This window comes from Psittacula echo, assembly GCF_963264785.1.
Source record: "Psittacula echo genome assembly, chromosome: 14".
In the NCBI taxonomy this organism is placed as follows: domain Eukaryota; kingdom Metazoa; phylum Chordata; class Aves; order Psittaciformes; family Psittacidae; genus Psittacula; species Psittacula echo.
In genome coordinates, this window is record NC_137750.1 from 1172690 (window position 1) to 1197434 (window position 24745).

The 24745-nt window shown below is 41.7% G+C and overlaps 1 protein-coding gene across 5 annotated transcripts in view; it reads right to left on the bottom strand.

Annotated features, from left to right (window-relative positions):
* SPAG9 (sperm associated antigen 9) overlaps positions 1-24397 on the bottom strand; it is a 61317-nt gene extending 36920 nt beyond the window's left edge. For 4 of the 5 annotated variants that reach the window (XM_080629609.1, XM_080629611.1, XM_080629610.1 and 1 more), the window contains exons 1-3: positions 23959-24397; positions 17421-17541; positions 5800-5870 (exon numbers count right to left, since the gene is read on the bottom strand). In XM_080629609.1, the coding sequence (XP_080485735.1) occupies positions 5800-5870; positions 17421-17541; positions 23959-24264 (498 nt within the window). In that variant the 5' untranslated portion in view covers positions 24265-24397. Of the gene's footprint in view, positions 1-5799; positions 5871-9644; positions 9674-17420; positions 17542-23958 lie in introns of those variants that run through there. The other variant, XM_080629612.1, reaches the window with a different exon arrangement.
* Positions 24398-24745: the final 348 nt, after the last annotated feature.

Sequence of the window (24745 nt, forward strand, 5' to 3'; positions counted from 1 at the left end):
ATCCAAATAAAACCTGATGAACTAACCCACCAGAATTCTCAGAGCTCAAAATCTGATCCAAAGTTTTGCTATGCTTTGAGATTACCCAGCTATCCAAAGCAAAATGCTTTAATATTACAATTTAAAAATAGAATTAAATCGATTTAATTGCTCTCTACTCAGGAAAATTCTTAATGAAGTTACACTAAGGTACAGCTGATCAATAAAGGACTACATCTACTACCTTTTTCTTCTATAAGAGTTGCAGTCAGTATGTAATCATTCTCCTGACAGCTCACCTGGCTGCCCCTGAAGTCTGCAACTATTTTAAATACAACCAAATGTTCCAAAGAAGGTGTCATAAATACTGCCAATCTCAGCACTGCTGTAGTTAAATACATTGCTCAACTGCCATCAGCTGAGAGGATTAAAGATAAACTCAGAATTTAGAAGAGTTACCTTATTTAGTTAACAGCACTTCACAGTTCATGTGTTAGCTCATTTCAGGGCACAACGTGTACAAACTGACCACAAGGAGCTTCTAAAGATGTGAAAGCACAAATATAAAAGCCATTCCCTTTGAATGCAAGTGACAACCATGCAATGCCTGTCCATCTCAAAAGCACTCAGACTGGTTTCCTCATGGGGCACGTGACAACTTCTACAACTGCAGAAAGTGCTAGAGGTTTCTCTAAGTCTTAAACTTCATTCACTGAAAGACAGTTACCATCCTGTCACTATTTTCTATTCCTACCCTTATAAATACAACCATTCCCAATGCACACAACCTTAGTACTTTGTCACAAACAAATGTGAATGTATCATCTCATGGTTACTGTTACCTGCACCTTTTCCTCAACCAGGTTGAGGGCACCTCCTGTATACCTTCCTCTCTTTTTCACTCCTCCTCCCTTTTTGTATCAACACTTTAACTCCCCCAGGACAGGTCTTTGTAATTCTTCTGCTGTCAGACCAGGCTCAGTGCTACAGCCCTCGCTGTTCGCTCTGCTGATCCCATCAAGTTTGGCACAAGTGGCTCCTCCCTTTGCGAATGTGCAACCAACTGTGTATATATAGATCTTTTCGTGTCCCACATAATCTGGATTTATTAAGGTAATAGACATTTCTAGAATTAACTTGATTCAGAACAAAAGTCCTAAACGCTTCCGTGTAACTACCTTTTACCTTTCAGGATTTGTGGTGAGCTAAAGTGATGTAAAAGCATCATTCCCACTGGTGAGCTTGGCCCACCTTTTTCCACATACAAGATAATGTTGCTGGCAGATACAACAGTATGCAAAGATGTTAAATCCAGGCTTCATAAATCAAGCTGCTAATGCTTAGCATAAAGCTTTGGAAAAACTATTTGCTTGAACAGGTAGCTTAAGCCTCATTTCAAAAACACCGGGACTGGTACTCATCCTTACCCACAATTGTAACTAGTCAAATCCACTTAGAAGGCTGTTTCCCTGCACAGGGACTTGCTGGGGATACGCTTATCCAGATGAACCCAACAAAATCCATTCCCAGTGCCAGAGACAGGCTCACTGCTCTGTCACACTGTATCAGTGCAAAACACTGAGAAACTTCCATGGCCGAACTATGCTTCATTAAACTAAGTCCATATTCTGTGTCAGGGAAAGCGATATTGAACCATCTTAGTTTTGTGTTTCCCAAAGGATAAAAAGAAACACTTCCTTAAATGGAAAAAAAAGGAATGTTACTTTGGAAATTTGTGCATAGAGGTGCCACAAGTGTTTGCCAAATCTCAAGTAGATGCTAAAGTACTGCTTTGCCTTAGTTTCCCAACTGACTCATAAAACTGCCTTCTGCCAAGGCTTTAGGACACCAGTGCCATAGTTATGAAGTGTGCCCCATCAACTACGCAAAACAAGAAAGCAAGACCCTTTGCCTCCTAACTCAGGGGGCTTACTCTAAAAGCCACTAGCAGCAGGGCATCATCTCTTGCAGGCAAGGTAAAAAAGCACCAAGAGGTATGTAAGAAGACAGAACTGCCTTTAGACAGGTAGTATAACAAAACAATTTTCTATTAAATAGATTTGTGTAAGATAAATTTATAATTGAGTAGCAAAATTCCTTTCTAAGTCTATAAAGCAAAGGTCTGAAGATTTCTGGATTAGCCTTCTAGCACAGAAGTCTAATCCAACTTACAGCACACAGCACTGTGGCTCTATTACTGCTTCCTGCATGTGGTCCTTTATAGCCAGAGAAAGATGGAAACAAGACTTTGCATAGTTAGATTCCAGCATACTGTTTTATTGCTCATCTGTTGTGAGCATTAGAACAGAGCAAGATCAGTGCAAGATCAAGATACACTACAAGCAGAGGAAGACCATGGATGACAGTATGTTAGCTAAGCAGTGGATCATGATACGGATGTAAGAATATGTTCAGGCTTCATGCGTACCTTCTATTCTGACTGAACATTTATGTTCTTCACTACCTGCTACAATGCCCAGCTACACTCCACCTTCCAACCTGCCAATGCAACTGCTCAGGTTGTCATACTCCAGTCCATTTAAAATCCAGGCAGTTAGCTCAAGCACAGACTTACTGGGGGAGGAAGCTTAAGGGAATACATCCCACTCACACCCATTAGCTCATCTCCCACTCTATGGAGAGCAACGAGAAAGACAGAAGCTAATTTAAAGGAAGGGTGAAGAAGGCTAAAGGCTCTTCCCAGAGCTCTACCAAGCTGCAGCTGCACAGACACTGTGTATGTATCTCAATGACACTGCAGTGAAGGATTCAGCTCTCCAGTTCACATCACAGGTGTAGCTTTCCGTGGCTCAGTTTATGTAGGTCTTGGCCCATTCAACTGAAACTGTTGAGGTGCAACTCCTGTGAGCTGCTGAGCCAGCAAGCTTGCAGGGCAGTGATCTGTGGCAAAGAGGTAACCACAGACAGAACCATAGAATTACGGAGTATGAGGTTGGAAGGGACCTCAAGGATCATCCTGTCCAACCTTTCGAGGCAAAGCATGACCTAGACTAGATGTCCCAGGCAAATCTTAAAAGTGTCCAATGGTGGAGAACCCACCACTCCCCGAGGAGATTATTCCAATGGCTGATGGTTCTCATTGTGAAAAAATTTCCTCTTAAAGGCAAGTAGGGTTAGCGTCAAAAGAGGACATAGTTACAGAACCTCAGTGAACTCAAGAGTTGGAACAGAAAGACATAGTCTGAAATACTACGCTCTATATTTAAGAATCAAGGGAGAATAGAGGGAAGCAAATACTGAAGACAGGCAGAATTAGAGGAAAACTGCTAGAAATCCAGATTGCAGAAAATGTAGTCAGGCTGCATCTTTAACAAGACATCTGTCAAAGTAATCACCGCCAACATCTTAGAGCTGCTACCAAAAAAAACCCACTTTCTAATGCTCTGCTCATTATTTGGTCAATTGAAATAAAAACAATTGCCATGGCAGTAAGTACCAAAGATAGATCACTCGCAAAGACAATGGTGAAGCTGATTCAGAAGGAAAAACATATTCTTTCCTAGAAAAACATGAAAGGCTTCAGAAACAAGTATTGCAATAGAAATATTTAGGCCAATAAAGTTTGTAACTTAGTGCTTAAAGTAGGTTGGATATTTGCCAAAGTATCTTGCATTAAAAAAGTTACTACAGACCTAAACCACTGGAATTCATTTGGAGAAAGGGAACCAGGGAATCAAAGAGGATGGGGAAAGATGGGCACTGTTATCATAGTCCTCTCCAGTCCCCAGGGATTTCAGTCCTCAAGTCTTAAACACTCACCAGATACCAGCATTAAAGTGCTGACCTCCTGACACTTCAGTCCACAACTAAAGCAAGATATAGCAGGAAGTCCATACTGTCCAAGATTCACAACAGTCTCTCTCCTTGTGCTCAAAAATGTCTCAGCAAATAAGCAACATGTAGTTAACTTCCTGAGGTTAGTCACAGAGGTGTCAAAAAGGCTTCCAACCTTTTATCAACAACCACACCACTGGTAGCTGTTCTTTGTCCTTAGTTCCCAGCCCAGACCCAAGCTTTCACAGCCCACAAACCCAGTCATATCTCCATGTCCTATCTTCAATATACTGTTGCATTTCAGCAGCTGCCAGCTGGTGGCCTGAGAATTTGTGCATTTCTCGTAAGTAACACGTACACACACTTGTCACCTAAAACCAGGGATCAAAGTCTATGTAGACAAAAGCAGAAATACCCTAACCTGAAGGTGTTTGTTTTTAGAAGCCAAGTATTTTCTAAACAAAGGGGGAGTTGAAACATTAAAAATGGCAAAAATAAATAATGCTGAGACTGGGGAAGCAAAGACAGAAGGAAGTAAGGAGTGCAGAAAGCATGAGACCTGCTTTTAGGAGCACAGATGTGTGAATATACCATGTTGCATTACAACTTACTTATGAAGAAAGGACATAGTCACCTCAGTAACAATAAAGCCCAAGGAAACACCTCTCCCTACACCAAAGAAAGTGAATTTAAGATGTAAAAGCATTTAATAAATTGGAATCAAACCAGCAGAGGCTGTTGTCCGTTTTGGAGCAAAACCTACGTAAAAAGATATCCAGAACATTCCATTAGCATTTCATTGAATTAATGGTGCCCAATACATTCAGTTAGTGCCATTTCTATAGTAATAGTACTCAGAGGTTCTAACTAAAATAAGCCAAAACTCTGCAAGCACACAGTACTTCCAATTCAAAAGGGTGTAAAACTTAAATAGGGAGCATTAAGCTTTTCAGTTTACTTAAATTTCCATTTTCAACAGCTGCAGCATTCTAAAGCTGCTATTTAATAACAAAAGTGATGTTAAATACATTAGGATTTCAGAAAATACATTAATATTTTCATTTAAGAGCTACAGAAGTCTTGCCACACAATACTCAAGTTACATGCTGGTTGTGGTTCCAAGACACCTTCAGCTGCTGTCAGTATAACACGCCCATCTTAAGATTGCTAAGGAAGTACTAAAGGCAACCAAATCTGACATCTGTATTTGCTTTCCCTTTCCCCACATGTGGTCTTTTGAACTAGGAACAGTCAGTACTGCATTCTCTTTCTTGCTAGTGATGATCTAAAAGCAGCTAGCTGACCTTTCAAACAAAGGCAGAGCAATCAGAGTAAGGAGGAGAACTGCACTCAATATTGGGACTTCAGATTAATAAGAATAATTCAGAGAACATAATGATTCCCTAAAATAAGTATACCAGTCAGTCAGCAAGCCTCCCTGCATGGGGAAGATGACCTGCTACTAAAAATCAAAGCACTGCAAGTCCCTTCATGCTTTAGAACCAACTTTAAAATTGTGGCTTATTTATTTAACAGTCAAACTTGTCCCATGTTCATTAGCAAACCCTGTTTTCAACAGCTATCAATTAATCTGGCAGGGACTTCCTTTAATCATGAATCTCAGTAGGAGGCAAGTTTTTGTTCCCTCCATGGTGCAAGTAAAACCAGCACAGAAAACGGCTGCAGAGTACTGAAATTGCAATTGCCTTCCTATTTCTCTGAAGAACTAACTTCGAAATACAAAAAAGTAAATTCCTGCTTTGTAAAACTTTTGATTATCTGACAAAGCTACAAAATGGACAAATGTGTAATCAAACTAACATGGAGAAACAGACACTTTGATGTAAATGAGGAAAAAACTATATAGCTGCAACCAGGCTTCATCTGGCTAACATTAGCAATCCAAGCATCCAAGTATCAGTGAATAAACCAATCCATCCAATAATTTTCCCAACCGCTCACAACAGTTTTCCATAGATTACATTTTTACACATTCCCTGAATTTATCTTGGCATAACAACCTACCTCCGTATGTCTTGAATGAAGTGCATTGTACTCTTTCTTGAGTTCTGCTTCCCTCTCCTCAAGTCTGCTAACTGGAAGAAAAAAAATAAACAAGAATTACAATTCAATGCAGAGTTCTAGTAAATAAGATGGACTTGCCTGGGACCAGGCAACCAGATCAGTGATAAGAGTATTCTTAGCAGTGAAGAGCAAAGAGCAGCATATAAAGCTTGTTGGTTCTTGTGTTTTTAAACTCTCGTCACTTGAGCTTCCCAAGTGCATCAACAGCAGCACAAGCTTACAAGCTGTAATTCTCATTAAAAACCCAATATTATCTTCCCTAGCTGACTGAAAGTCCATTGAGAGGGGATTTTTATATTCAAGGACACCAATGCTCACTGCTCACATCAATCCAGACTGGATCACATGTGCACACGGGAACCACAGGAAGAGGGAGAAGTCACATCATGTACCTACAGTCTCAGATGAAAGCTGTGAGGTCCAGTTAAGGCTCCACACTGGTTTCCTAGAACCCATCATCTCCAGAGGTGTTTAACTAGGGCAAATACGAACAAGGTATTGTCTAAAATAGCTGCAAGTCATATGCTGTGCTACAGAAATGAAGAGTTCTGCTGGCACCCACTCATATTCCACTGAGCATTAAAGGCAATAGATTAAGGAGAAAATATCTGAATATTTCTGTAGGTATTCCAAGAAACGAGCAATACAACTAGCAGATTTAATATGAACTCATTGTCTAAAGGTTCTACTAAGAGATTAACTGTAACTAATTGCACAGGGACACTGCAGTTTATCTGCAGAAAAGCTGAAAGAATTCAGAATTTTCTTCACACAACTTCATTGTTTCTGCTCAAAACAGAACACGTTTTATTGCTGCTTAGAACTTATTCCATCTACTTGTTTAGGTACTTCTAGGCACAATATTTATGTGACATAAGCACATTTCAAGTTCTGTAACTGAGCTTCTCTTATTCCACTTGCCACGTTTAAATACCCCTGGGAAACTTGAAATTCATGGTTATCCATCTCCAGAGACTCGTTGCCAAATGCACGTTATCTGAGGACAAATGCCAGCACCTTCTCTGCCATTTGCACATTTTCATATTGCCAACCGGGTCTTCTGCAATGAATTTTCACTATACCATTGCTTTTTGCTCCATATCTCTGTGTTTTGGCACAATACTTTACGGCAAGTATTTTCAATTAAAAAAAACAATCTCTGCCAGAACCAGATGCTGGAACCAGAATACACAATTGTCTACTCACTCAAACCTGTGTAAACATTCTTAGCTCCTAATCTAATCTTGCTCTCATAAGAACATTAAGTTCCTTAACAACACCTTCTGCACTCCACCTATAAATACCTATTGTATCAAATTTGATTTATACTAACAAAGACTGAACACTTTTGTTTCTGCACTGTTATCAAACTGAACAAAAACCCCTTTAGGTCAAATAGCAGTAAGTATGTACAAGTTCTGACAGCACAACATCTATAAAAATATAAAAGCACAATACATACATACATTGGTTTTGAGACAATACCTAATGAATGGAAGATTTTAGCTGATTAGTTTTAGGCAACGGATGTTTTAAACCTCCTCATACATTTAAAGGGAGGTTATATGGAAGTTTTTGCTAAGTGCCTACAGAAACAAGTGTCAGAATTTGTAGTTACAAAGCCAAGACGTGACAAACCAGATTTATCCACCAGCATTGTAGTCAGAAGTAATTACATTTTACAACAGCTGACCATTACAGCCATCCTAGCAACAACCAGTCAGCAGCTACAAGGCAGAGCTCAATGGCTTTAGTTGCCCATACCCCAGTCAGCAATGGCTGAGCTCGCTTGGGAATCCACCATTTCTGGGCTCTGCATTACAGCTCCCAGCACGTCTTCCTTCTCTGCAGACCAAGGGCCTGGAAACCTTTCCGCTGTGCTAAACCTGCTTTAGGACAGGCAAATAGCCTGGAAATCAGAAAGTGCAAACTGCATGACTAATTGGCTTCATGCTTCGTGAAACCAGGTCCCTCTCCTAGAAACAAGCACCCAGGGGGAGGCTGGCAGCCACACTGCCTCCTGGGAACCACCACTGCTCCATGCTGGATGGGAAATGGTGGTTCAGTACAGCCTCACCAGGAACTTGCAAAGAAACCACAGTGATGCACCCCGAGGCTGTTGGTATGCTCGTGTCTAGACAGCACAGCCAGCTCCTAGAGATTAATTTTATCCAGTGGATTCTGGGAAAAAGTACTTCACACAGCACACTTACTGAAGACTAACACCACATTTGGTGTCACAAACACCTTCTTTGTAGCTACCTTCATTAAATCCACAGGAGTGTTTCCTGCCATCATGGATATAACAAACAATTCACTCAAGGGTTGAGGTTCCATAAGAAAGCACACCATTTTCTCCTTCTGCAGCCCAATTTTAAGTAGTCCCCTAAGTTACAGAAGACAAATGTACATAGATATGGATACTGCATAGTTAAAGAGGGTATCTCCATTAATCCTGTAACTATTTTTGTTACTTACAAAGGTTAAAAGAAAGGCCCTAGAAGATGATTTAATTGACATTCAGCATTTTCTTCTGGAAGCCACTTCCAGCTGGGTAACATGTTCCAGTCCTAGAGGTGGAAGTTCCAGTGGTAAGCAGATGTACACTAAGTTTACATACCCACAACAAACACCACATCAATAATTCTCAAACCAGGCTTTTCCAATACCAGGAGTATGATACACGACACCGGAAATCCATTCTACCAAAAACATGCCTTGATCTTGACAAAACAACCAACAGAATATGTTTCTCTTTTCCAACTAAACAATCTGGAAGAGATCAAGTATTCCCTGAGGGCTGGAGACCACTATAGACTTGAAGACAAAAGATACTTGAACCTAGTGAAGAACAGCCAGAAGGATTTTGAGGAAGACCCACCAGATTCTGGCCTCAAAGCCATGGAAAAACATATTGTGCCACTATTAAAGGTACATTCCCATCAGCAGTAACAGCAAACTAAATAGGAGACAAAAAAAAGTGCCGTCCACTGACACCTACATTTAAAACCAATTGTCATCAGTTCCATTTTACGCCACCAGCACACAAAGAGTGGAAGTCTGGCACGATGCCGATAACATCCCCCCGGGAGGAACGGAGCTGGGCACTGGCACTGCCCGACATACTGGGTCTGCAAAGCATCGCAGTTCCCATCAACTTGACTTGACTAACAACAGAAAAAGCTCCTCAGGTATTTCAGTCTAAGACTTTTCCCCACTAAGATGTCAGGTTCTTAATGCATAGATGATAAAAATGGTTTGATTATTTATATCCTAAAAGCAAAATATCCATTCTTTTTGTTGTAATGTCTTTATAAAGCCATTATATCCTTGTTAAAATCACAGAAGACATCAAAAGTTCATTGTGTGAGATATTACATGCACAGAATATAACATACATCAAAAAAGTTTCACTACTCACGGTTAAAGTCTACATGGAAAAATTCTGAAGGTCTTCCAGCATCATAAGTATGAGCATAAAATGCAAATATTCTAGTAGTTTTAAGGCTGATGAAAAAGCATCCCACTTGAGCAACACCACAAACTCATGCCCAAGGGCTACGCGCGACCTTCCCCAGCACTGCCTATACCCTAACACATTCAGTGACCTCAAGTACCAAACCTAATCGATGTTCTCTCAAATCAAACCAATCACACCTAAAAATGGGAGATTAAATATTACAGCAAACTAGAGAGAAGCCTCCGGAGTTTCTGCCTCCTGACAGCGTTACTAGGAATGAGGCAGCAAAGCTGCCCACCCTGCCTGTTCAAAAATCAGAGCTTACCTCCCAAGTCTGATGGCTTTTACCAAGATTGGAACACCCTCCATCTGTATGTTGTCCTCTGCCTCAAACTGCTGATAAGCCTGAGGGGGAGAAAGAGAAACAGACCTGCTAGAACGCCAAATCCAACTGGTACAATGCCTTCAAGAGGAATTACAAATTCCTGCTACACAAGCCAGGACAGGGATTCAGCTCATTAACCAGAATTTCCTAGCACTAGACTATCTGAAGGCTCTTCTTGCACAGCTTTGGCTCAGCTCCATTCTTAAAAGCAGGTCCTATGCTAAAGGTAAGATATAGACCAAGCATAATCAATCTCACAATCCAATAGGACCTTACGACCTATTAAGTAGTCGCTAAAGAGCACACACATGAACCATGGACTGAAACAGGGACTGAAGCTATCAAACAAGTATTTAACCAGAAAGAGATAACATCTGGAAATAAGCAGCACAGAAAACTGATTTGTAAAGCAAGTGATAAATTCCGCTCCTTAGCAAGACTGACATCTTCAAGTAGCTCTTACTACTGTGAACTAGAGGTCTAGTTCTCAGTTTAAAAAGTAAGGCACTTTAAATTATAAAGATAATTCAGCTCTCAAGAATGCTCTTTTGATAGCAAATATCAATGCATACAGCTGCATGGTCTTATCTCTTACGCTTCTGGACTGTCTCAGAGCCACAAAATCACTGAAATTTATCGCCACAAACCTGATATAGAACTTGAAACATCTCCTTAAAGGTTCTGCTACAACTTTTAATATAAAGACAACCTTATGCCAGGAGATTCCTCACAGGGGTTGAAATTCAGATGAACAAGGATATATACAAGCCAACTTTTACTCAAAATCAAGTTAAAAAGCATTTGGATCCAGCATCAACTTCACTCCACATGTCTGGTCAAAACAGTGTTTCAATGAGAAAAGTTTTGACTGACTGTTTTGAAAGCAGTGGGAGGCTCCATTTATACATTTGGCTATTGAAACCAGTCACTTTTTGAGGAAATCCAACATGAAATCAGCCTGAGCACAGAAGCTACAGCAGACCAGACTGGTTTTTAAAACCAGATAACCAGTGACAACTCAGAGATCTAAAATTCCAGAAGACATTTAAAGCCATTTTCTTCTCGACTGCAACATTTACAGCAGTAGAATTATTATAACAAACTCCAACACCTAAACCACTAGCACAATACTTCTTCATTTAAAAAAGTACATAAGCAGTTAATTATATGTCGGTGGATTTCAACCTCCTCACATCGCTTTTGTTCATGTATATTAATAGACAAGTTTAAAGCAGGCCAACGGCTGCTCTGATTTTCTACTCCATTTTATTTTCACCTCCAGCCTTGTAGGATGACTCTGTTACTGTACCCCCTGCTCCATCTGCTGGCTACTGATTCCAGACACAACACACAGAGAAAGTATTCCTGTGACTTCCCAGCATAAGGCAGCAAGAAGGTAACTGAGAAATGCTTTAGTCCAAAACAAAGCCTTCCTTTCAGGTGGAGTTTGATCACACATCTCCTTATTGAAAGACTCTATATAGCGAGACACTGGCACAGGGAGCCCAGAGAACCTGGGGCTGCCCCATCTCTGGCAGTGTTGAAGGCCAGGTTGGATGGGGCTTGGAGCAAGCTGCTCTAGTGGAAGGTGTCCCTGCCCGTGGCAGGGGGATGGAACTGGAGGAGTTTTAAGGTCCCTTCCAGCCCAAACCAGTCTGGGATTCTGTAATTCTTCAAGTTTAGCCAATGATACCTGAGGCACAGTGGAGGGAAGGGCAGTGGGGAATCTGCTTTGTAAACAAACCCATGTGGATGAGAAACTGCTGCACTGAGAAAGAAGCAGTAAACAGTAAGCTCTGAACTTGTTAATGAAGAAATACAAGAAGCCAAGCTGCTGTTTCTTCTTTGTTGGGCAGCAGATTAGTTTTGCTGTTTCAGTCTTTGAAAACTATGTAGGAACAATCCAGACCCCTACTGAACATACCCTAACTCTTCAACTTCTTCCAAGGACCAACTGAAAAGCTTTCTTGTATTCCTTAGAATAAATACAGGGTTGAGCCATACCTAGAAATAGCATTACTGTCAGATGCATTTCATGCCAGTTTACTTATTCACATCACCATGTGCACAGATCACAACTCGAGTCAAAACTCAAAACAACATGAGCTTTCCCAGCTGAAAGTTCGTATTAAGTCTCCCTCTTAACTAGACAGGTCTGTGTTAATTTGCCGCTGCAGCTCTCTGCAGGTATATCTCAGAGTATCAGATGCCTTCAGATTATATCAAGAGGCTGTCTACCTGGGTGTATGTTACAGTAATGCTGGTATCTGCTTAGCTCAGATGAAAATCAAGTACCAAATAATTTAACATCTGCAGATAACAGAACCGGGTCTTGCATTTTCTCTTGAAGCCAACAAAAGCAATAGTTCTGTTCAGCTTCCAAGGAAATCAAATCTGCATGTTTTTAGGTCAGCTGCCAAAACGTTTGTCTCATATTCCAAATAAAACCTACAGCAAGCAACAGCAATTGCTGCGTAATGTCACCTGACATAGGAAACACAATCACCCCAACAGCTGTGTCACAACATTTGGTTTCTGAAAAGCAGGAGTTGCTTCTTGGTTTTTTGTTGTTTTGTCGGGGTTTTGAGGTTTTTGTTTGCCTAAAAAACCTTTTTTTTTTCCCCCAAATATCATCTAACTTGAGCATAAATTAAAAAGCCAAGATTTAATAAACTGAGCTATGGAAATATATCAGTGCTTTGTTTGTCCTGTCAAACGCAGTACATTACCTCGGTTGTAATTCAGCACTAGGCAGATCCAGAAAAGGAACCAAATCTTTCTACTCCCACAGCCTACCACCTCCATCTGAAAGAACCTCAACCATGCAGACATCAATGCTTTTCAGATCCTCTTATAAATAAGTTACTCTGAGAAGGATCTCTCCAGGAAGCACACCCAAAGTTGTTTCATTCCTGTAGTAAGCCAAAACACACCACAGTTGTCTTCTACACCAAAATAATTAACTTACAGCCTGTAATACGTAGAAAGAAACAATGTCCCCAAAGAGGGAGGCAAGAAAGGGAAATAAACTAAACCTCTGTAGTGCCCACAGAGCTCAGTAGCACATCACATGAGCACGAAAGGCTCTTATCCCCTTCAGTAACTGGAGACTGAGCAGTATCCAAAGCAGTATCATGTGCCCTTATGGAGTGTTGCTGGACAAGCGAGCTGCGGATTTTCTATTACAAGTTTTTAACAGCTCCATGTGCCTGGTTTTCCAGATTAAAGGCTGAAATTTGAAGCATTCCAATGCTGCAAACTAATTACAAGGAGAGTGAAGGAGTCTCACCACAGCAAAGACTTGAAATAATGTGAAAGATATATACACCCTCTTGTAAGAGATGCATAAAATTATATCAAGACTGGTGTCTGCCTCGGCCTCATCACTAAGTGGAAGGGAAGAGACAAATTTAAGTATTAAACATTATTAAATTTATTTAACATTATTAGATTAATAGTTGACATTATTAAACATTTAACATTATTAAATTCCTATTAAACATTATTAAATTAAAGTATTATTAAAAATTATTAAATTATTAAAAAATTATTAAAGTATTATTATAAAGTATTATATTTATAAGTTTTATTAATACTTAATAAGTTTTTGGAACCCTGGCATTTCCACACTCACTGCCCCCTCCACACCATTCAGAGCTGCCCTCTGCTGTTGAGAAAGATAATCCATGAAAGTCAAGTCACAAAAGCAAAACAAGACATTTGCTCACACTCAGCACAAGTTTGCTGACGACCCACTTCCAAGAACTCTGCTTGTACCAACATCATCCCTACACAAACCTCCAGGAACCGTGATATTTAACTTGCTTTAACTGCCACAAGCCACAGACCCCTGAGAGCACGGGTGCTCTTTCCTCTGGTCCCTGCACAGGTAGTGCTAACAGCCAGCACACACTAACATGAGGGCAGAGGTAACCACAGATGGTTAAGGAGAAGAGCAGTAGTGCAAAATGAGACAAGGAGATGAATCACAGGCCAGTGACCCACACCACTGCAGCACATTCCTGCACTCAAACAGAAGTCACAAATCCTTATACCTCTGCTCTCCTTTAAGCAGTTACAAAGTTTACCGATATATCCCAGGATGCAACATGTCACACTTTTTTGGCAGCAAACTCAGGCAACCACCATAACCCATCAAATACCAGGACCGAGTGCTACACATCACACAAGATTGGTAACTCAGCATGTGTCTGTTCCCCAGCATTCAGGATTTCACCATCTACCATGGCTCACACTCCTCCCAGCAGTGCCACCAGGTCACACTCTCATTGCTCCCTCTTTCCATTTCCTCCTATGGAAAAGCAGAGTAGGGTAGTTCACTCATCTAGGAGGTGGCTGAAAGCAACTGCTTAAGTTTGTAATGCAATGAAAACCATCAGTGAACCACAGGAACTTAGAAACCGGTTGACAAAATAAGCTTCTTATTTCACTTCTTTAATTTCAAATGGCAGATTTATCCCCACCCAGCTGGTTGCGTATGTGGCTATTAATGCAATCCCACATGATAAATTGAAGTGCAAAGAAATATTTCTTTATTTCTTTTTCTTTAGTGTGATAGCCACAAAGATTGCAAAACCAAGCACTTATAATTCAAGACATTACAAAACTGTGGCTTCTTGAGCAATTTTATCTGGCATGCACATTTAAGAACATACGATCCTGTGGAACCAGACCATGTAACTTAAGAGCTGCCCTATCCCAGGGCTAACCTGCCTTCACTAAATGCTCTAGGTTGGACAGTGTTTAAGGCAATGAATTAAAATGTTTTAATAGACAAAACTTGTTCTTACAGGCCTTGGCTGTTTGAGGAAAAACACATAGAGCACAGGAAGTAGTGTACAAGAAGCAGGAAGTCTGGTAGTTAAAGTACTACATGAGGCGATAAGTCTTTCTTGCTCTCTGTTAATCATGTCATAAACTGATGTTGCTTATCTCAGACTCTGCACTGACACAAAAAAAAAAAAATCAAAGCCAGGTATTATTTGGTTACTTGCTCTGTGCCAGGCTTTGCAATTCCCATTATCAGTGATAATACTATCACCATTTTGCACGTCGACGGGGTACCAATCGGCAATACCACAGACTAATTTAGGTGCATAGGAAGTAGAAGAGAGGAAAATATCAAGACGACTTGTAGCTGCATCCAGTGAATTAAAATGGCACATTGGTACCTCTGTTATCATAGGACATACAAATCACCTTGCCTATAAAACAGAAAACAAAAGGTAGATTTAGACTACTTCACCAATATGTACACTTGTATAGTTTTCATACCTTGGATATCGAGAGTGCTAAAAAACCCAGTTCACTTGCATAATATTCATTAGGTACTCAGCAACTGTGCTTAAATCCTCTTTGATCTTGCTCTGCAGCAGCAGCACGTCAAAATCTCTGCAACAGTCTTTCATGTTGTCCCAGACAACTTACCAATCCAAATGATAAGCAAAACTCAATGTTCAACACAACCCTATTGCTTCTCCAGAGTTACATCTTAGCCATCACAAAAGTTTTTCTTCAATAAAACCATTCTGGAACTGTTTAAAAGTCAATGCTCCAACACCAGAACTTTAAGGTAGTACAACTGTTTTCACCAACACTATTTCTTACAAATAAAAAACAAGTAGTTCTAGCCAACGCTCGGCGGTTCTACCAGAACAATTGCGTTTCTCATACAAATACTCTCATTACAAAGATACACACACATATATATACATAAAATGTAATTAAAACTTTAAAATCAGACACTGAAGGCTTAATATTCAAGGCAAAACCAAGAATTTACCACAAACAGATTCACAGAACAACACAGAACAGTGCTGTGCACATCACTATATGGTAAGTGCAACTTCTGTAAGAGAAAACTCCAGGTGCACTGCCACATACATTGCCAGGAATTCAAATGAGTTTTCTGTGCATCTACTTTGTACTTTTTATTACATTAACAGAAAAAGTAAAGGCTTATAAGACACAAAGCAATCTTGATGCCATAATCTTGTTGTCAGAGTACAGGGTCTCCCATTACTAAGTTGTTTGGGCTGCGGGATTAGAGCAGAGGCCTTCTGGAAACAGTGTGCTTCGTTAGGAAAACAGACCACTCAGCTCTCCTTCCAATGTTTTCTTTTCCCCTTTGCTGTTGCTTTTAAACACATACATATTCCTATTCACAAGAAACACAGCATTTCTGATACCAGTCTCTACAATATGCTTTAAATTCTCCATTTTAGCTTGACTTGACCTTTAAAGATGCATTCCTGGAAACCAATCATCCCCATTTTCACTAGAAAAGACTGCTTGAAGTGTTCCTCCATCACAGTACAGAATCCACGAATATTTTAACTGCAATGAACCTGAAGTACACACCTCTAAGATCTGCCAACAGCATTTTAAACAACTGAGATTTCAGAAAGGTTCAGCTCTGCATGTCACCCACATTAATCTTAACACTGGTGCACTAATACTTCTAACATGCTATAGACTCACTCATGCCACTGAAAATTAAACTTTACAGGAAGATTATTACACCTTCAGTTCCAAAAGAGAGCTACAGCTTGTTGCCTTATGGGCAGAGAAGGTGGCTGAGTAGAAATAAAGGAAGAAATAATTGTGAAAAGGGGCTACTCTGACAACTGACACTGCTTCTCGCAATTGATCTTACCTCAACCTTATCAGGCTTGCTTCAGTCTTGCTTTACATTTCTGTATGGCCCAGCAATAAAAGTTGTATAATAATTGATAGACAAGCTAGTCTCATGTCAACAGAAGTTAGTTTAGAAGCTTGACAAAATGTTCCATTAATTCATATTGATTGTTATTTCTACACTGTGCCAAAAAGGATAAATGAAAACAAAAATCAGAACTTTCATTGCATGACTAACAGACTCACAGAAACAACTAACACCATAGGTCTTCCATCTTCAATTTAAGATTAGGGGGTGAGGGAGATGAAACGAGAAGATTTGTGTGGGGTTGAGTATTTTTTTTCCTCCACCCTTTACTCAACTAGTAGTAGAAAAGCTGGTGACCCAGCTTCATTCAATGACGGTGTACCTGGCTAAGAAGCAGTCCAGCAGAATGTCTCAGCTGCAATGCATTCACAGTGTAACTTTCAGTGTATCAGAAGAACTGATCATTGTTATCCTTCTCCAAAACTTATACAAGCTTCTGTAAATTACACAGAACATCTCTAAAAGCGGAAGCCTTCTCCCCTAACTCTTTCTGTAAAAACTAAGTGCCTCGTAGAAATAAATAATGCAGCAGAAATCATACAAAAGCTAATGAAAAATCGGCATCAATGGTATTCTCATCCCAGTAGTGCTTCTAAACCTGAAGGTTACATTTATCTTTAGCACAAACAGTTTAATGGGAAGAAAATTTGCTTGTTTTATAATCACTAACCAGGGAATAAGTTCTACATGTTCAGGTTTTCTCCTGAAAAAGTAGGTAAATATGAAAATGGCATAGTCTAAAGGTAAAACAACCACAGGCAGGATAGCAGAAGAATCAGATTACAAGTCACAAGCTTGTATCTGTTTGCCTTAATACTAAGGAAAACAAAGATACACAAGAGTTAAACCCAGTTATCTGTCAAAATAAAGGTATCAGACAATACATGTGCTAAATAGCTGCGCTATCATTTCACAGAACAAAAGTTAACACACTACTATCAGTTACAGGGAGTGCAATGTATTTTACTTACTTTGATCAGCATAGTTTTTTGCTTTCAGCTCAAGCTGTCGAGTCTGTGATTCTAGTGCTTCCACTCTGGTCTGCAAGTCCTTTTTCTCCTGTTCTTGAGAATCTTCAAACTCGATGAATTTCTAAACAAAAAAAAAGTGAAGTTAAGCTCAACAATTAATGACAGGTTTGGGTTTGGTTTTTAAGCCTGAGCAAATTCTTTCTCCAAAAAGAAAGAAGAGAGATCATTCCTAGATTTGTTTTTAAAAAGACTTCCACTTTGAGCAGCATGTAGGCAACAGTACATCAGTCCTTCCCAGCAAGGAAGGGTGTAAACAGGTTTCCTAAGCACATCTACAGCCCACATTTAAACATGGAGAACACTATTTTAGCCCAGTGTCCACCAGTCAAGCATCCCACCTTGGCTACTCTGTGTAATCGCTATCAACTATGTGCCAACTACTTCAATGAAGCCAGCTTGGGACTAACATAAATATGAATTATTTCCCTCTTTCCTAACTTCACACATGCCTGCCAACACTGCACGCGAATAGAGAAAGTCTTGGCATTCTTAGATGTGACTGAACATGGGTGAAGCTTATCTTCACCTGTAAACCACAAAGGGACTGACACTGCACTAGGAACACGCCAGCAATAGGGCAAACCAAAATTATATGCTGTCTTTTCATTCCCAACCAATCTTTCATCATTTGATATATAAATTATAAATGCTTAGAGTCTTCATCAAATACTTAATAACCATCTCCTACAATCTGTCAACTGCACAGAAAACTATTCCCAAGCACTCTGCAACTGTGCTGATCACCATCCTCTGCTGCTTACCTTGGTTTACCGACTTCGTGTCTCACTGCTGCATACATGAGTGTTTACATTTTATTGCATTAAAGTTCCCAATTCATCATAACAGCAGTTTTTAAAGTACTTTTGCTATTTTTCTTAACCAAAACCTTCAGAAATTTACCATGTACTGATAGCACAAAGAACACCAAGAGCCAAAGATATCTTTGGACATGTAGTACACCCTATTCTGCACTGCAAAGGGAAGGCACAAAACACAAGTTATGCAGAAGGCCCATTATACAGGGAGGAAGAGCACAGAAGAAGCCTTTGCAGAAAAAAACCCAGACATTCAAGATAGCTGAAGGGTGAGAAAGCAAGCTGCAGCTGGGTACCACATGGAAGCAAAGAGACAGAGGAAGCAGCAACTTAAAAAATAGTGATGCTATAGGTGATTTGAATGTGTTTTCCTACATACTGCTAGGAAAACTTAGTGGCAAAAAATACTTCAAATGTTCACACTGACTTTTAAAGAGATTTAGCCACTGTGTCTTACAGCTTTTACAAAAGCAGACACTCGTAACCCTATAAAAACAGCTTTAGTTTAGCGGGGTCATCAGAAAAAGTTCTGCTTAAAATGTTACTTCTGCTGTGGAAATGCATCAAAATCTATGAAGTGGAACAAGAGTTCCTTTCAGACAAGGCTATCACAGGACTAGGCATGGTGTTCATATGACTGTGCTTGAAACTAAACCATGAAACAACTGAGAAACAGCTGACATGAGCCCAGGTAGCACTGCTTTGGGCTCTATGATTCAAAATGAGTTCTCCTGCTTCAGAAAAAGAGAGGTGTGGAAAAGTCTTTCAATCCCCTCAACACAAAGTTTGAGAAGATTAATTTGTCAATGTCATGCTGAAAAACCCCAACTTTCAACTTGTTTCATGTCTCCTTGGTAGCAAATGATACAAAAGTTTTGCCCCTTTTATATTAAATATTCAAGTCATGTCTGGCTTATTCTTAGCAGGCTCCCTTATAGAAAAAGGCTTCAAAGTTTGACACAAATTTGGCACTGAGGCTAAAGACCCACATGGTTTGTTACATTTAACATGGGAAAATATGAAAGAAGAATTACAGAACTGTAACATCTTTGTTTAGTTGCTTCTCTGATGATTTCCCAAAGTCAGATGTGTCTCAACTTGCAAAAGACCAGTGACAATTACACTTTTGAATAAACAGCCGTTCAAAGCTATCAATGTCATTGTTACTCATGGAACTAAAGATAGATATCATTTAATATTACCTCTGAAGTCCTTCAACTGCAAGGATTAAAACAAGTTTTGTATTAAATGGTTTTATTACCTTCCACTAGTTTACCTTCAATTTGTTCAAGATAGAATTTAAGTTACATCTCTTCAAAGCATTTTTATAAGTAGAGCTGGGGAACTTGTTTTTCCTCTGCTGAAAACTATAGCTTATCAAATCATGGACTGAATACTTTAGACTTTGTTTCTATTTGGTTTCATCTCTCCTTCCGGTGGTGTTAACAGAGGCAGAGCCCTAGGATATTGATCACCTTGTCTTGACTACGCTTGTATGACTATAGTGTGAGGCATCCCTACCCACAGCACGGGGGCTGGAACTAGATGATCCTAAGGTCCTTTCCAACCCAAACCATTCTATGATGGCAGGACTAGGCAAACCAAAGATAGGCTGAGCACCCATACTGAAAGACCTTTTTCTTCTTTTATTTATTTACATTGACAATATATTCAAACATTGCAAACCACCTGCACTGCTTAACATAAGTGCCACAACATATGGGAGGAACATTTAGCCACTCAAAATAGGGATATTAGACATACTCATTTCATCCTGAGCTACTGGTTACACAAAATAACGAGGCAGATAAACTTTTAGCTTTCCTCATTTTAACTGACATCCTGCCTAAGCCACAAAGCCGTACCTTGCAACTCTAACAAGAAGTGAGACAATTTTGGTGCTTTCTTCTTTAACAACAAGCTGAAGGATACCAATCCATCTTTAAAACAATCATACCCAATACCACAACATTACAGAATATATGGCTAGAATGGCCCTTAACGGGTCAGCTTGTTTCAAGGCTCAGATGATCTGTGTTGATGCCTGGATCCTAATTTTGATTAGGATATGATGAGGCATAAGCACAGGATATGATGCACGCCTCCTCCTGCATGTGCCTGCTGCTGAAATCCAAGCCTGTGATACCTTCAGAAACTATGTTTGGCAACTCCCATTTAATCCTTCCCATTTTCTCCAGGCAGTATCAACTATGTCATTTCAGACAAACATTTGCCTAACCTGTTCTTAAAGACCTCCAATAAAAAGTACTTCACCAATAAGGTTCAGAACTCTTTGTCATCCATTTTTAATCTACTTAAAGCTTCCAGCAATAAACATTGCAATAACTACAAACTCAGACTACACAATGGAACAACACAGCATACACATTTGGAGTCCTCTCATATGCATACAACCATTTAATCACTCAGTAATATAGTGCTAGCCAAATGAAACATCTTTTCCTGCATTTAAGTCATCTTCTGTTTCCTTGTGTTTTAACTTGCTTTCCCATCACACGATCCAGTTCCAACATCAAGCGTATCTGATGTCAGGGTTCCACCTACCTGGCAGTCTTTATTACCCTATGATCTTAAGGTCCTGTCCAACCCTAACTATTCTATGATTCTATGACATGCCCTTCAGTAATTTTTACTGCAATGAATGCCAGCTTTTCAGCCAATGGCAAGTTCTTCCTGGAGTAGGTAAAGAGAATTAACTACCAAGCCAGCTCAGCTGGACTTGGGGTAGAGAAAAACAAATGTTCCTGAGAACAACGTAGTAACTTTCACACTACTTTAGCAAGCTTTCTGTACAATGGATCTCAATTTTGTTCTCCCATAAAATACTTAAACTCTTACTGCAGACTGTTTACTTAACATACAATCCTAAGGAAGAAAGTTAACTTTGGGAACAGTAAGGAAAGTGCACTTGATGGCTGCCTTGACTGATTTTTATAGTGTTAAATCCTTTTTCATGGTTGTAAAGTAGCAACCACGTATTTAACATAAGATCTCAAGAACAGCTTAATTCCACCAACAGCAGAGAAGCTAAAAGATACACTGGACAGCCTGACATGGCTAGAAGGAGCAGATTTTGTCTTGTTTCCAAGTCTACACAAAACACCTTCTGCCAGCACCATACACGCAGGTATGGAGCCATGTACTCCTAGAGAAGTCAAGCTTATTAGTGTATAAAACAGCAGAACCCCAAAATGTTCTTCCTCTCTCACTTCTTTGTGGCAGGGCGCGCTGCCTAGCATTCACTAAGTGGGAAGATAAGTTATGCAGAACTGTAAGCAGAACAGCTGGTTCCTCTATTACTTCAGCCATATCACAAAACACACCATGGTAAGAACCAGACAAGAGATTTCACAGCAACTAAAAAGATCATGACTGCTGCCCAAAGGACTGAGAAGTAGGACCAGAACTTCTGAAATCACCTTAACAGAAGCCCACAGGCAACAACTTTCAAGATGCATCTTTAGTAACATGGACAATGGTGTAAGGAGATGCCTATTCAAATAATAAGCTATTCATATTCATCGAGATACTGCTGCAAACAAAAATTCCTAAGCAGCAAGCAGAAAGTAAAAAGGGATATGTTAATTCTTCAGGGCAGTCAGAACAGATGGGATGGAATACTGAACATAGTAGCTCAAAAATCTCCATTTTGCTGTCAGCTTACACAAGCAACCTCCACAAGGAAAGATACACACTAAGCCAGTAACTTGTTGTCCAAGAAAAGCAGTGCTATATTCATGTCCCTCCTTCTGTTTCAACCATACTGCACCCATCGGATTATCTCTACATTCATAAAAAATGTGCAACAATCAGACTTGAATAAACCATCTACCTCTCACGAACATACTGCGCTGTACCTATGACAGACATCTTCACATACACATACCACATAACAGGTGACCTTTGTGCTTACAGGTGAAAACGTGGTCTTTGGTCTAACTGCACTTTGGAAAGCATTAGTAAAGTGTCTTGCAGCATGAGTACTAGTTTTTAGACTACGTAACACCAGTGCCTTCAAGTTAATGTAACATGACACAAAGGAATGGGGATGGCAGCAAAATACACTACCAGCATCAGTACATACAGCTCCTGCAGAGCCACACCACCACAATTAACACCATATTCTATTTCATCACATTATGTTTCTGCTGTTCTTCCCAAGCCTGCTTGTTTTCAACCTGGCAAGTGCTGCCTGTGTTTTAAGCCCGACTGATTTTCTCATGAATTAGTTCAGAAAATATTTATCAGTCCTCCTATGCTCTTAATAAAGTGTTTGCTAAAAAAGTCTTTCACACGCAGCTTGTGTTAGAACTAGCGATTGATTCTTTATGGCAAGAGGCCCCACACTGAAATCCATACGGCATCCTACAACAACCACATGTTTGACAAGGAAGAGGAACGGTCTATTGGTGCAAGAGCTGGAGGGACACAGTTCACATCACTGATACAGTTTACAGATACACTGATTGTAACAAACTGACAAAGTACTGCCACAACGTGCAGACAACATTTTGCCCTCACTTGTAACAATAGCATATACAAATATTTGTACAGGGCTGAAGTTTCCCAATTAGATTTCATTGTCAATATTGTCTCCACCCTCAGTGCTGGTGTTGTCATTCTGATTTGGGGGAAATTTAGAAACTAGACACGCCACAGAGATAAGCACAGGACACCAAGTCTGGAAACAGACTTATAAGATGGCTAGTTCTATTACAGATAATGCTGTCAATCCAATTCCCTATAAGAGTTTGGGGAGACAATGCACTGGAGGAAGTTGTCCTGCAGAGCTGCTTTCTATCGTAGTGCTTTATAATCTCGCAGAAAACAATGCTTCACAAGCTTATATATGCTGAAATAGTTCTTAGGTATTTTTATTTCAATTTTTGCAGCAACACCCGAAGGCAGAGCCTGTGTCATTGAACAGCCTGCACCACCTGTTGCTGACTGCAGCTTCTATGCACCAACTCCAAAGAACTTCAGTCCACACAGCAGTGATTTCCATGGGTTCCGCCATGCATCCTCCTTGTTTGCTGTAAATACCCTTTACAACCGCTTTGACACGATCAACCTGCCTCCTGACAAGGGGAAAATCCAAAGGGAAAGTGAAAGAGCAGAGAAGCCGGTCCATGGGTCCACGTCTGCTCTGCAAAGCAGAGCTGCTTTTCTCCTCTGGACCTGCTGACCAGCGCTTCGAGAGAGTTACTTAAGAGGCCTCTCAGAGAAGCAGTGCTGGGGACGGGACACACACGGCAGCTCCACCAGCGGCTGTGCTCACCGGCCGCCCGGCACTGCCCAGAGCATCACGTACCGGCTCCCGGGCGGCACGGGCAGGGATGGCGCTCCGTGCTTGCCCGCTCCACAAACGCATCAAGACCCGAGCCCTCCCTCGGTGCCCCCGGCCGCTCAGATACACCCGGCACCGCCGGGGCCTCCTTCCATGGAGCCGGCAGGAGCCGCCGCCGGGCCGCGGCGCTCCCCGGCCCCGGGTGCCGCAGCCCCCCGCCTTCGGCAGCCCCACCGCCGCCGCGTCGGGAAGGAAGTCTCCCCCGCCTGCGCGGAGGAAGAAGCGCGGAGCCGCCGCCCGCCTCGGGAACGGGCCCCCGCCCTCCACCGGCTCCGGGCCCGGTGCCCGCCCTCACCTCCTCGGCCTGCTTGCGCAGCGCCTTCTCTCGCTCGTACTGCGTGAGGAGCTGCTCGTTGTCGTCCCGCAGCAGCTCCAGCTCCACGCTGGTCTCCTGGCTGTGTGCGCACACCGAGTCCAGGTTCTCCAGCACGGCCACCACCAGCGGCATCAGCTCGGCCACCACCTCCTCGTCGTAGCGCCCGATGAGCCGCTCGAACTCGCGGTAGATGGAGCCCGCCAGCCCCGACACCCGCTCCGACATCATGGCGGGGCCGGGGCCGCCGGGGTCCTCCTGGTACACCACGCCGTCCGCCAGCTCCATGGCTGCCGGCGAGCGCCTTCCCTCGCGGGGCCCGGAGGGGCGGCAGCAGCTCAGCGCGCTCCCGGCGGCTCCTCCTGCCTCTGCGGCGGGGCCTCGCCTGCAGCCCGGGGGGCGGACAGCGGCGGCGCACGGCACTGACCTCACCCGCCGCGCCGGGGCGGGGCGCGCGTCAGGCGGGAGAGGCGGGGCCGCGCCGGCGGGTGGGGCCATGGCGGCGGCTGTGGTGAGAGGGGAGCCCGGTGCCGCCGTGTCCTCCATCGGGGGCCGCAGGACCGGCGAAGCGGCCGCGGAGGGTCGGGTGTGTGCGGCGCGCTGGGGAGGGCACCGGAGCCAAAGCAGATGCGCCCGGTGTGGGGCGGAGCGCTGCTGACAGGGAGTGCGGCGTTAGGGTGTTGGGTTGTGGAGCGGGAGGCCGAGCTCCGACCCGTGGGGCCGCATGATTAAACCTTCATCTCTGAACGAAAGATGTGAGGAAGTGCTA